Raw genomic sequence first — 11,650 nt, forward strand, 5'->3', positions numbered from 1 at the left:
TGTATATTGTTACTTCACAGGGACTGACGATATCGATGGTGAAACTTATGCTTTACCAGGCTTATCTTGTTCACAGCAAGTCATTCTTGTGTGTGTGATTTATTGAGGTTTTGAACATGTATTTTTGCAGAAAGCCACCCGCCGATGATCAATAACACCCCGTTGCTTGTCGGGTTGATCGTGGTTTTCCTCGTCGTGCTTGTTGCCGGTCTCGTCATGCTGATGAAGTGATCAATGAAGGAAGGAGTTCATGCAACCTATGTAACCGTTTTGTTCTTTATCCCCAATATATTATTTACTCTTGTAATATCATCGCGACCGAAATGTACAGCAAATAAAACAATGGACAAAAAATATTTCTGTTTGGATTGAAAAAAGGATGGTTATTACAGCAACATATAGACCGCACATATGCTGACGTTTATTTGGTGTCAATGCAGGACGTTATTGATGCGGATCACAAAACCAACACAAAATTTATAACAACGTAACATTAGCAATATCCTGAGAGAGGCTAAATATGATAAACGGTTTAAGCAAAACATACAGAAAAATTGGAAATAAACCTTACATTTTAAAGAAGTTGTTTGTGTCGTTAGGAAATATATGTCAATTCCCTTTGAACTCGCGGGGTTGCTTTATTGCAAAAGAAAGTATGCGTTTTTATTCGAAGAAATCGGAAAATGCGATCATGTGTCGATTTCAATGTTACTTAATATGTACAAGAACAAACGTGTTTGTAAACACTTCCTCCAAGCGGTTCCTCGGATGTGCTCAGGGCCGTGTTTACTACTTTGACGCAACAGAGTAAGATTTGACGGCAACTCTGACACTCTTACACGCTCTCATCATGGGTGCGGTTGCAATGACGGGATCGGATACGAGGGAAATATCTACGGACTTCACAAGCTGGAAGAGGAAAATCTTCAGAAACAGAAGACCGTAATTCTTCCCCGCGCACATACGAGCTCCTTTACCGAACGGGATGAAACTGCAGGAGGATTTGGATTTTCCGTTTTGGCGGGGATGGAGTTTTGCGTTTGATGCGGTTGGATCGTGAAGGTCTTTGTCGGGATCGAATTCGGTCTTCTGTCCCGTGTGAAGGATTTTTCCAGCCGCATCTTCGTGTGTGTAGCGGATATTATAGACCACTTGCCATCCTTTAGGTACTTGATAACCCTAAAATGGAATTGTTTCGTTTTAAGGAGTTGCAAAGAATGATTGGTTTAATTTTTAACAACAAATTATTGTTGTTGTGCATCCTTCACAAATTGGTGTTTTGGTTTGTTCAATCTTGAATGAACAAATCAGAATGCAGAATGTTTTTCATAAACAACATGTACATATAGGTGCATATAAATAAAAACGACTAGATTTCTGCCTTTTTGTGGTCACAAATTGCAAGGCAAACCATGCAAAGTCATAGTAAGTAACGCCCACAACATCAATGTTAACAAAATTTAACCCACCCCAATTTCGAACGTTTTCACTGCGACTCGTACAGCTGCAGGAATGGTCGGGGTGACGCGCAATGTTTCGTTGACAACACGACAGAGAAATGTAAGGGAGTTAAGATCGCCGAGCTCCAGGTTTTGAAGTGGAGTTTCCCATAATCCGGCGTCGTTGATCTCAGATCGAAGGCGTTCAACAATCTGCACAATAGATTTAAATATATCTTTGTACAAAATTCACACTTGACGCTTCATACCTCCGGCCTTTGACACAAATGCAGTACAAGGAGGGACGATGAGCATCTGAGGCTTTGTGACCCGGCAAAGATAAACTCGAGGGCGAGGTTTTGCAAGTTCTGCAAGGTTATTTCCGTATTTTCTTCCTCGCGGGCCAATTTTAGTATGTTCACAATCACGCTTTCGAATAGATCTTCGGTGTTGTTTTCAGATTCATCGCTTGGTTGAAATTTAGATCGCAGATCGGTTTCCACTTTCTCGAAAATAAACTTCCGCGCCTTCAAGCCCTTTATATGATAGAAACATTTAAAATCATTTGAAACACCCAAACAGAGGATAACATTAACACTGCAGCGTAAACATTCTGTCGGCTCAAATGTGACTACTAGGCAAAGATTATTGGAGTACAATTAATGCAATGACATACATAAGTTTGTCATCACAATTGATGCAAAAAAATTGGTTTGTAAGAAAAGATATCTGGAATCGTTTTCTCTTTTCGTTAAAACTCGAACCTTATAGAAACTAAAGCCAGGCAAGTTGATCGGCAGAGTAAGAATACTATTCACGATGTCTTCTTCAGCTGAGATGTAACGTTGTATATTTGGATCATCAGGCTGTATTCCGAGCAGGACAGTCAACATTGTTTTAGAAACCATTTGGGTGCAAGCTTCAAAAACTGACACCTCTCCTTCTTCCTGCCATTGCTTGAAACGAAAAATTAGTTTGAACTTGGATATTGATACATAAATAAAAAAGGTTACAAGCGTTTCGCTTATTTTTGTGTGAAAAGTATTTTTAACATGGTTCTGCGTACTTTTACGGCGTTACACAACGTAAATGTTTTTGATTCTCTGAAATTATGCTCACTTGGAAATTTTTGCAAAGCAGTGTAGAACTTATATTTGCAGGTTAATTTAGTGGTTAGATATAATGATACAAACAAGTACTACCTTGAAATGTGTACAGCAACATACCTGAATATGACTCTCAATTCTGTTTGTCATCACGGGTGTGTATTTGCCAATGTATTTCGGCGAAAACGCTTTCAGGGCGAGACGTTTTATCTTGGAGTGAGTTTCCTTGTCTCCATTTACAATGCCATGAGTTCCTAAAACCCGTCGCGTCGTTCCCGGCCACACCGCCTCTACAAGTGTACCTTGGGATGGAGAAAAATAATTAGCGGAAAATTTATGTAAAACTATATAAAACGAGATATTCCAATAAAAAATATCCCGTGCCCTTTCAAAGTACTCGGTATTGTCGTAAATCAGTCGTAATCGCAATACCTTCGCCCAAAAGAATTTTGCGGACGTTTTCCTGTCCGGTTATGTTGACGGTCGGTCTTCCGAAAACGTGAGACTTGTACACGTTCCCGTATTCCTTCCGGCACTTTCTTTGGTACTTTTCGCCCTACGCCAATCAGCAAAGGGAATTTAGTTGCAATAGTTTGCAGGAAATAAAGAAAGGGAAACTTCCACTGTTTTTACCCGAATTAATTTTAACGGAAAATTTGCATACAAAAATGCATTTTAATAACCAGTATATAATAATTTGCAGGACATTTTTTCTTTTGTGTTTTACAACGAAGAAAAACAAAGCCCCACCATAAAAACAGCATGTTATACTTGAAATCTTACAATGAAAAGAAACTGAAGCATTTCGCCGAGTAACGGAATTCCCATCTTTCCTTTGGGTAGTGGTAAAGACGACCCCTGATCTTTGGTTGATTCCCATTTCCTCTCCCACAAATGACATGAGATGTGAAACAAAATCACGGGAAAGACAACGTAGTTTAATCCGAGCATTGCGATTTCGAAAATCATCTGTTGGAGGTACGGAGAGTCATGGGCATTTGACCGGGTAAAGTAACTCAGCATATTGTACGATGTTTGCTAAACACTCCTTCAAATGGAAATCAAGTGATGCAAAATGATTAGAAAATATTTTATATCAAATAGAGTTAAATACAACTATGGATTGTGTCCCTGTTCTGAAACAAATGCTGATAAAACTTTTAGGAGCGCCTGTTTAAACTTTCCTTCTCGACTACTCGAATTTCCTTTGAACTTTATACTTGCCTTACATTCATTCCTAAGATTCTTGTTCATTATTTGTAGCATTAACCTTTATTTGTAGTTCAAACAACACAGCATGTGTCGGATGTTCGCACCCAAAAGGAAATTACAATTAGCACCTAATCTTACTACAACAAATCGAGCCGATAACTTAGGATTTCGGGTGTTAATCAATGGTGCAATCAATTTTGAATTAGTAGCAAACCCATTGTGGCAGCAATTTCAGCGACATACCCGAACGAACAACTACGTCACAGCAGACATGACAGCCTGTCGTGACTTTCAGTTTATTCATTCTTTGTTCACATGTCACGACAAATGTTTTTAATTAATTTTTTTTTCCATCAAGCAGAACTGCGACAATTCTCGGCACACAAGGCACTAATACACAACAGTAGTTTCCAACGGTTTTTAGCCATGTCGTATTATTCAAATGGATTTGCGGTTAGATCTAACTGCTGTCCATTGATTGTGGATAGCAATAAAGCATGCTTACACAATTCAACATTAAATCACCTAATCACCAAAAAAAACGAAGGAAATGTATTAATGCATTGTTACACCATGGCAAAGCAGTAGAATTGTTTCTTTTTTTTCTTTGGATTGTCTGCATCATAAAATAAATTTGTGCAAAACCAAATTTACATCTACTTGTTCATCTTTTGTTTTTTCTACGTATCTATTCCAAAATATGGAGAAGTATATTTCACACACTGGAAATTCAATTGCTGTGCATGTATTTTGTTTAATGCGCATGTGACATTATAATAATGCAATTAAAAAATTAACACAATTATCCTGTCATAGTGCAACGTTTATCTTTCTCAAATCTCGTAGCACCTGCTTAAAACCAGTAGGGTATTTATGCCTTTATTAAAAACCTAGAAAACGGCCATAACAAATAATCTCTTCCCGGAACCGCGTCACAGCCACGCATATGCAACGAATTCATGATTAACAAAACTCAGACTTGGCCCAATGTCAGCAAAGACGATATACCGGAAATTACACACAACACAACACAACGACCAATGACGTGCAGTTGCTTCCAACTTAGCAATACGAATTGCAGTCGCATCAACTTCATGCTTCGTTTAATTCGTTGCGACCTTGTGATTGATCGTAATTACTTGGAATGCAATATACATAGTGTTAGATTGTCTTTGGTATTAATCGTATCGATCCCTTTCGGTAATCCAACATAAGTTACTGTGCGGGCCCTAATTCAAAGGTAGTCGAATGGACACGAAAACAGGGTAGAAGATTGGGTTGATGCCTCGAACGTTATGTGTTTTGTAAAAGTAAGTGTCGTTTTCTGTTTGTCGAATTTATTATAATTAAAAGGCTGCAAAGTTAATTCGGTTTCAAGTTGCTCGGTAGTTTATGGAGTTAGATACACGGAGTGTTGCTCGGTCATTTTCTGGTTACTTTCACTTTCCTCATTGACTAACTTTTATACTATCTTTCTACAAAGCGCGCATATTTCGGCGAAAATATTATTAGTCCTGCTTTATTGGCTGTACACAACACAACAACAAACATTAAGCGAAAAAAAGAAACACGGAACAACGTGATGACGTCACAAGTTTAGAAACAGGGCAAGACAGAAAGGAAAATCAATGGGAATTCCACACGCAATGCATTAAAGTAACATCCGTTATCATCAAAAAACGACCATAAGAATGCATCGATTAGCTTCGTGTTGATTCTCGCAGCAGGTAAGATTATCACACGTTCTATGTTTTCTTTCATATTGTTATACTGAAGCGTTGAACACAAGGTGTGCAACCATATGTATGACAGTTTTGGTGGAATTTTTTCTCACTCTGAAGACTAGTCCACACGCCATGTTCCCGGAACAGAATTTCAGCATTTTTAAAATTTTTTATACAAAGTTGACAAATTTTGCTGCCGCGATTTCGGCAAATCATCACGCTCTTTTATTGAGACCTAATAATGTTGTAGAATGTCCTGGAGTGTTCGCATCATTGCAGTGTGAACGAGATGGGTGAAGGCGTGTGCGCTTGTCCAGGAGGTTTCATGTTGCTGAACGACATGAAGACTTGCTATGGTAAACACCTTGACCTACGTTTTTTGTGTCTGCACCTTTTCACATTTTGGTGCAAATATTTATTTAAATTTGTAAACACTAGCAACGGATTTACTCACAATTTTGAGAACAAACAGACTGACCCATGTTGCTAAAACATTGACATGTTATATTTATACAAACGTTTCGGCAACATCTAATGCCATCATCAGCTTAATAAATGGCTTTGCTCTGGTCTAGCTCCACAGTTATATAGATCTGACCTGATTGACGTCACACTTCGTAGGTACGGCCCACTTGAGTGGTGACGTCATGCTTTATCGATTTTGGCCACACACCCGGCAAACTAAGATGACATAAGTTTTTGCCGAAGCAAGTGAAATAAACAAAAAATGTCAATGTTTTCTGCAATGTAGGCCAGTCTCAATGCAAATGTTATGTCATTTTCTCGTTCAAAAAATGCAAGGCAGAAATTTTAATCATCCCATGTCATTCTGCGGTACAAGATTATCATGTGCCGTTCTTTGCAAATAAGCGGCAAGTGTGTCAAAAACACAGGAAGCGTCCAATGTGTTCCAAAAAGAATTCGAAGTCATTACATTTGACAGCGACGCCATTGGTTCCAAAGCAAAAATATTTGATAAATTTACTGAAATGTTTGGCTTCTGGTACAGTTTGTGCGAATTTCAAAACACTGCCAACAATAACCAACGACTTGCTATTTCTATATATTGTTACTTCACAGGGACTGACGATATCGATGGTGAAACTTATGCTTTATCAGGCTTATCTTGTTTAGAGCAAGTCATTCTTGTGTGTGTGATTTATTGATGTGTCATGTAGAACATGTATTTTTGCAGAAAGCCACCGGCCGATGATTAATAACACCCCGTTGCTTGTCGGGTTGATTGTGGTTTTCCTTGTTGTGCTTGTTGCCGGTCTCGTCATGCCGATGAAGTGATCAATGAAGGGAGAAGCTCAAACTATGTAACCGTTTCGTTCTTTATCCACAATATATTATTTACTCTTGTAATATCATCGCGACCGAAATGTAAAGCAAAATAAAACAATGGACAAAAAATATTTCTGTTTGGATTGAAAAAAGGGTGGTTTTTACAGCAACATATAGACTGCACATATGCTGACGTTTATTTGGTGTCAATGCCGGTCGTCCGGTTGTTATTGATGCAGATTAAAAAGCCAACACAAAATTTATACCAACGTAACATTAGCAATATCCTGAGCACGAAAGTATGCATTTTGATTCGAAGAAATCGGAAAATGCGATGTTGTGTCGAATTTAATGTTACCACTCATGTACAAAGAACAAACGTGTTTGTAAAAACTTCCTCCAAGCGGTTCCTCGGTTGTCCGTGCGTTTACTACTTTGACGCAACAGAGTAAGATTTGACGGCAACTCTGACACTCTTGCACGCCCTCATCATGGGTGCGGTTGCAATGACGGGATCGGAGACGAGGGAAATATCTACGGACTTCACAAGCTGGAAGAGGAAAATCTTCAGAAACAGAAGACCGTAATTCTTCCCCGCGCACATACGAGCTCCTTTACCGAACGGGATGAAACTGCAGGCGGATTTGGATTTTCCGTTTTGGCCGGGATGGAGTTTTGCGTTTGATGCGGTTGGATCGTGAAGGTCTTTGTCGGGATCGAATTCGGTCTTCTGGCCCGTGTGAAGGATTTTTCCAGCCGCATCTTCGTGTGTGTAGCGGATATTATAGACCACTTGCCATCCTTTAGGTACTTGATAACCCTAAAATGGATTTGTTTCGTTTTAGGGAGTTGCAAAGAATGATTGGTTTAATTTTTAATAACAAACTATTGTTGTTGTGCATCCTTTCACAAATTGATGTTTTAGTTTGTTCAATCTTGAATGAACAAATCAGAATGCAGAATGTTTTACATAAACAACATGTACATATAGGTGCATACAATTAAAACCGACTAGATTTCTGCCTTTTTGTGGTCACAAATTACAAGGCAAACCATGCAAAATCATAGTAAGTAACGCCCAATGTTAACAAAAATGAACCCACCCCAATTTCGAACGTTTTTACTGCGACTCGTACAGCTGCAGGAATGGTCGGGGTGACGCGCAATGTTTCGTTGACAACACGACAGAGAAATGTAAGGGAGTTAAGATCTCGGATCTCCAGGTTTTGAAGTGGAGTTTCCCATAATCCGGCGTCGTTGATCTCTGATCGAAGGCGTTCGACAATCTGCACAATAGATTTAAATTTGGGTGCAAAGTATCTGGAGTTAAATAGTCTAAATAAAAAAGCCAAAGCTAAATGCTCTTCATCATAATGCTGGTAGACGTTTACCAGCATTATGATGAAGAGCATTCTAGCTTTGGCTTTTTTATTTAGAAGATTTAAATTTATCTTTGTACAAAATTTACACTTGACGCTTCATACCTCCGGCCTTTGACACAAATGCAATACAAGGAGGGACGATGAGCATCTGAGGCTTTGCGACCCAGCAAAGATAAACTCAAGGGCGAGGTTTTGCAAGTTCTGCAAGGTTATTTCCGTATTTTCTTCCTCGCGGGCCAATTTCAGTATGTTCACAATCACGCTTTCAAACAGATCTTCGGTGTTGTTTTCAGTTTCATCGCTCGGTTGAAATTTAGATCGCAGATCGGTTTCCACTTTGTCGAAAATAAACTTCCGCGCCTTCAAGCCCTTTATATGATAGATACATTTAAAATCATTTGAAACACCCAAACAGAGGGAAACATTAACACTGCAGCGTAAACATTCTGTCGGCTTGAATGTTACTACTGTAGGCAAAAATTACTCGAGTACAATTAATGCAATGACATACAGATAGGTTTTTCATCACAATTGATGCGAAAAAAGTTTGGTTTGCAAAAAAACATGTCTTGAATCATTTTCTCTTTTCGTTAAAACTCGAACCTTATAGAAACTAAAGCCAGGCAAGTTGATCGGCAGAGTGAGAATACTATTCACGATGTCTTCTTCAGCTGAGATGTAACGTTGTATATTTGGATCATCAGGCTGAATTCCGAGCAGGACAGTCAACATTGTTTTAGAAACCATTTGGGTGCAAGCTTCAAAAACTGACACCTCTCCTTCTTCTTGCCATTGCTTGCAACAAAAAGTTAGTGTGGACTTGGGATATTGATACATAAATAGAAAGGGGGACGAGCGTTTCGCTTAATTTGGTGTTAAAACTACTTTCAACATGTGTCTGCGTACTTTTGCGGCGTTACACAACGTAAATGTTTTCAATTATCTGAATTTTATGTTCACTGAGAACCTTTTGCAAGGCAGTGTAGAACTTATATTGCAGGTAGTACTTTGATATAACACTGCAAACAATTACTACGGTGAAATGTATACAGCAACATACCTGAATATGACTCTCAATTCTGCTTTTCATCACGGGTGTGTATTTGCCAATGTATTTCGGCGAGAATGCTTTCAGGGCGAGACGTTTTATCTTTTTGTGAGTTTCCTTGTCTCCATTTACAATGCCATGAGTTCCTAAAACCCGTCGCGTCGTTCCCGGCCACACCGCCTCCACAAGTGTACCTTGAAGTGGAGAAAAATAATTAGCGGTAAAATTTATGCAGAACTATATAAAACGGGATATTCCAGTAAAATATATTCCGTACTCTTTTAAAATATTCGACATTGTTTTGAGGGCGGAAAAAAAACCAGCTTTAATTTAATCGTAATCGCAATACCTTCACCCAAAAGAATTTTGCGGACGTTTTCCTGTCCGGTTATGTTGACGGTCGGTCTTCCGAAAACGTGAGACTTGTACACGTTCCCGTATTCCTTCTGGCACTTTCTTTGGTACTTTTCGCCCGACGCCAATCAGGAAAGAACAATTTAATTGCATTACTTTGCAGGAAATACGTATTTCTCCGAACTAGAAAACTTTCACTGGTTTTTACCCGAATTAATTTTAACGGAAAATTTGCATAGGAAAATGCATTTTAACAACCAGTAAATAATTTGCGGGACATTTCTTCTTTTGCGTTTTACAACAAAGAAAAACAAAGCCCCACCATAAAAACAGCATGTTATACTTGAAATCTTACAATGAAAAGAAACTGAAGCATTTCGCCGAGTAACGGAATTCCCATCTTTCCTTTGGGTAGTGGTAAAGACGACCCCTGATCTTTGGTTAATTCCCATTTTCTCTCCCACAAATGACATGAGATGTGAAACAAAATCACGGGAAAGACAACGTAGTTTACTCCTAACATTGCAAATTCGAAAATCATCCGTTGGAGGTACGGAGAGTCATGGGCATTTGACCGGGTAAAGTTTTCAAAGAAGTAACTCATATTATACAATGTTTGCTAAACACTATCTCAAATGGAAATCAAGTGATGCAAAATGATTGGAAAATATTATATATCAAATAGAGTTAAATACAACTATGGATTGTGTCCCTGTTTTAAAACAAAAGCTGAACAACTTTAGGAGCGCCTAACTAAACTTTCCTGCTCGACTACTCGAATTTCCTCTGAACTTTATACTTGGCTTGCATTTATTTTCTAAGATTCTTGTTCATTATTTATAGCATCAACCTTTTTTCGTAGTTCAAACAACACAGCATGTGTCGGATGTTCGCGCCGATTAGGAAATTGCAATTAGCACTTAATCTTATCAGAACAAATATCCGGATGATCCTTTTCGAGTCGATGACCTGGGCTTTCGGGTGTTAATCCATGGTGCAATCAATTTGGAATTAGTAGCAAACCCATTGTGGCAGCAATTTCAGCTACATACCCGAACGAACAACTACGTCACGACAGACATGACAGCCTGCCGGGGGCTTTTGGTTTTTAATTTGATCTAGTTTATTCATTCTTTAATCACATGTCACGACAAATGTCTATAATTAAAAAAAGCGGAACTGCGACATGGCGAATTCTCGGCACACAAGGCACAAATACAAAACAGTAGTTTCCAACGGTTTTTAGACATGTCTTATTATTCAAATAGAAATTGCGGTTGGATCTAACTCGCTTAAATGTGGATAGCAATAAAGCACGCTTAAACAATTCAACATTAAATCACCTAATCACCAAAAAAACGAAGGAAATGTATTAATGCATTGTTACACCATGACAAAGCAATAGAATTGTTTCTTTTTTTGGGATTGTCTGCAACATAAAATAAATTTGTGCAAAACCAAATTTAAATCTACTTGTTTTTATATTTTTTTCTACGTATCTATTTCTAAACATGGAGAAGTAAATTTCACACACTGGAAATTCAATTGCTGTTCATGTATTTTGTTCAATATACATGTGACATCAGAAAATTAAAATATAAAATAATTTAAGTGAGAAATGATTACAACTATTATGAGGTTTGCAGGCTTGGCAGCCCAGGCATTAAACCAACGCAAGTTAAAGTTGCCTTCAATGTATGTGACATGGTCAGACTTGGGCCAACGCCAGCAAAAACGATATACCGGAAATTACAAACAACACAACGACCAATTTGGCTTTAGTTTATGCAACAATAAGTTTTTTAAATTATAAATTTGATGCACATGCTTAGTCTCTAGTCACCACACCCAGAAACATATTTACGGACGCTACAGGCGGCCAGGAGATCACGATAAAAATAACAATAGCACCACATTGTTTCTGGCAGCGTAACCTACGGGTTTCCGTTACATCACAATGATGCTTGAGAATTGATTCTGGGAATCATTTCCCATTCTGTTGCAATTTGGCCCTGAAGATTTCCACCTTATTATATATATAACAACTGTCTAGGAAACTTTCGTTTCAGGTTAAAATCTTTCAGTCTTCTTTAATTAG

At 38.4% G+C, this 11,650-nt stretch overlaps 2 protein-coding genes across 3 annotated transcripts; both read right to left on the minus strand.

Moving 5' to 3' along the window:
- Positions 1–579: 579 nt before the first annotated feature.
- LOC145904866 (cytochrome P450 26A1-like) lies at positions 580–3,590 on the minus strand. 2 transcript variants are annotated; one of them, XM_082992403.1, is made up of 7 exons: positions 3,329–3,590; positions 2,978–3,101; positions 2,666–2,847; positions 2,204–2,305; positions 1,709–1,975; positions 1,470–1,652; positions 580–1,179 (listed from the first exon to the last, which is right to left on the minus strand). In XM_082992403.1, exons 1-7 carry the CDS (start codon positions 3,566–3,568, stop codon positions 790–792), a joined length of 1,488 nt encoding a protein of 495 aa, XP_082848529.1. In that variant the 5' UTR covers positions 3,569–3,590; the 3' UTR covers positions 580–789. The 2 variants fall into 2 exon arrangements, with proteins under 2 accessions (XP_082848529.1, XP_082848528.1); XM_082992402.1 differs by having other exon boundaries at positions 641–1,179; positions 2,204–2,395.
- Positions 3,591–7,115: 3,525 nt separating this feature from the next.
- LOC145907953 (cytochrome P450 26A1-like) lies at positions 7,116–10,174 on the minus strand. The gene is made up of 7 exons (XM_082995099.1): positions 9,908–10,174; positions 9,548–9,671; positions 9,211–9,392; positions 8,754–8,945; positions 8,253–8,519; positions 7,872–8,054; positions 7,116–7,588 (listed from the first exon to the last, which is right to left on the minus strand). The coding sequence occupies exons 1-7, from the start codon at positions 10,154–10,156 to the stop codon at positions 7,199–7,201; spliced, it is 1,587 nt and encodes a 528-aa protein (XP_082851225.1). The 5' UTR covers positions 10,157–10,174; the 3' UTR covers positions 7,116–7,198.
- Positions 10,175–11,650: the final 1,476 nt, after the last annotated feature.

This window comes from Ascidia mentula, chromosome 1 (genome assembly GCF_947561715.1).
Source record: "Ascidia mentula chromosome 1, kaAscMent1.1, whole genome shotgun sequence".
NCBI classification, from domain to species: domain Eukaryota; kingdom Metazoa; phylum Chordata; class Ascidiacea; order Phlebobranchia; family Ascidiidae; genus Ascidia; species Ascidia mentula.

Coding starts and splice junctions, on each gene's coding strand:
- LOC145907953 (XM_082995099.1), bottom strand. CDS start 10,156: ATGAGTTACTTCTTTGAAAACTTTACCCGGTCAAATGCCCATGACTCT. Junction 9,393..9,547: donor CAAAATTCTTTTGGGTGAAG/GTATTGCGATTA, acceptor CTCCACTTCAAG/GTACACTTGTGGAGGCGGTG. Junction 7,589..7,871: donor TAAAAACGTTCGAAATTGGG/GTGGGTTCATTT, acceptor AATCCATTTTAG/GGTTATCAAGTACCTAAAGG.
- LOC145904866 (XM_082992402.1), bottom strand. CDS start 3,568: ATGCTGAGTTACTTTACCCGGTCAAATGCCCATGACTCTCCGTACCTC. Junction 3,102..3,328: donor TGCTTCAGTTTCTTTTCATT/GTAAGATTTCAA, acceptor TGATTGGCGTAG/GGCGAAAAGTACCAAAGAAA. Junction 2,848..2,977: donor CAAAATTCTTTTGGGCGAAG/GTATTGCGATTA, acceptor CTCCATCCCAAG/GTACACTTGTAGAGGCGGTG.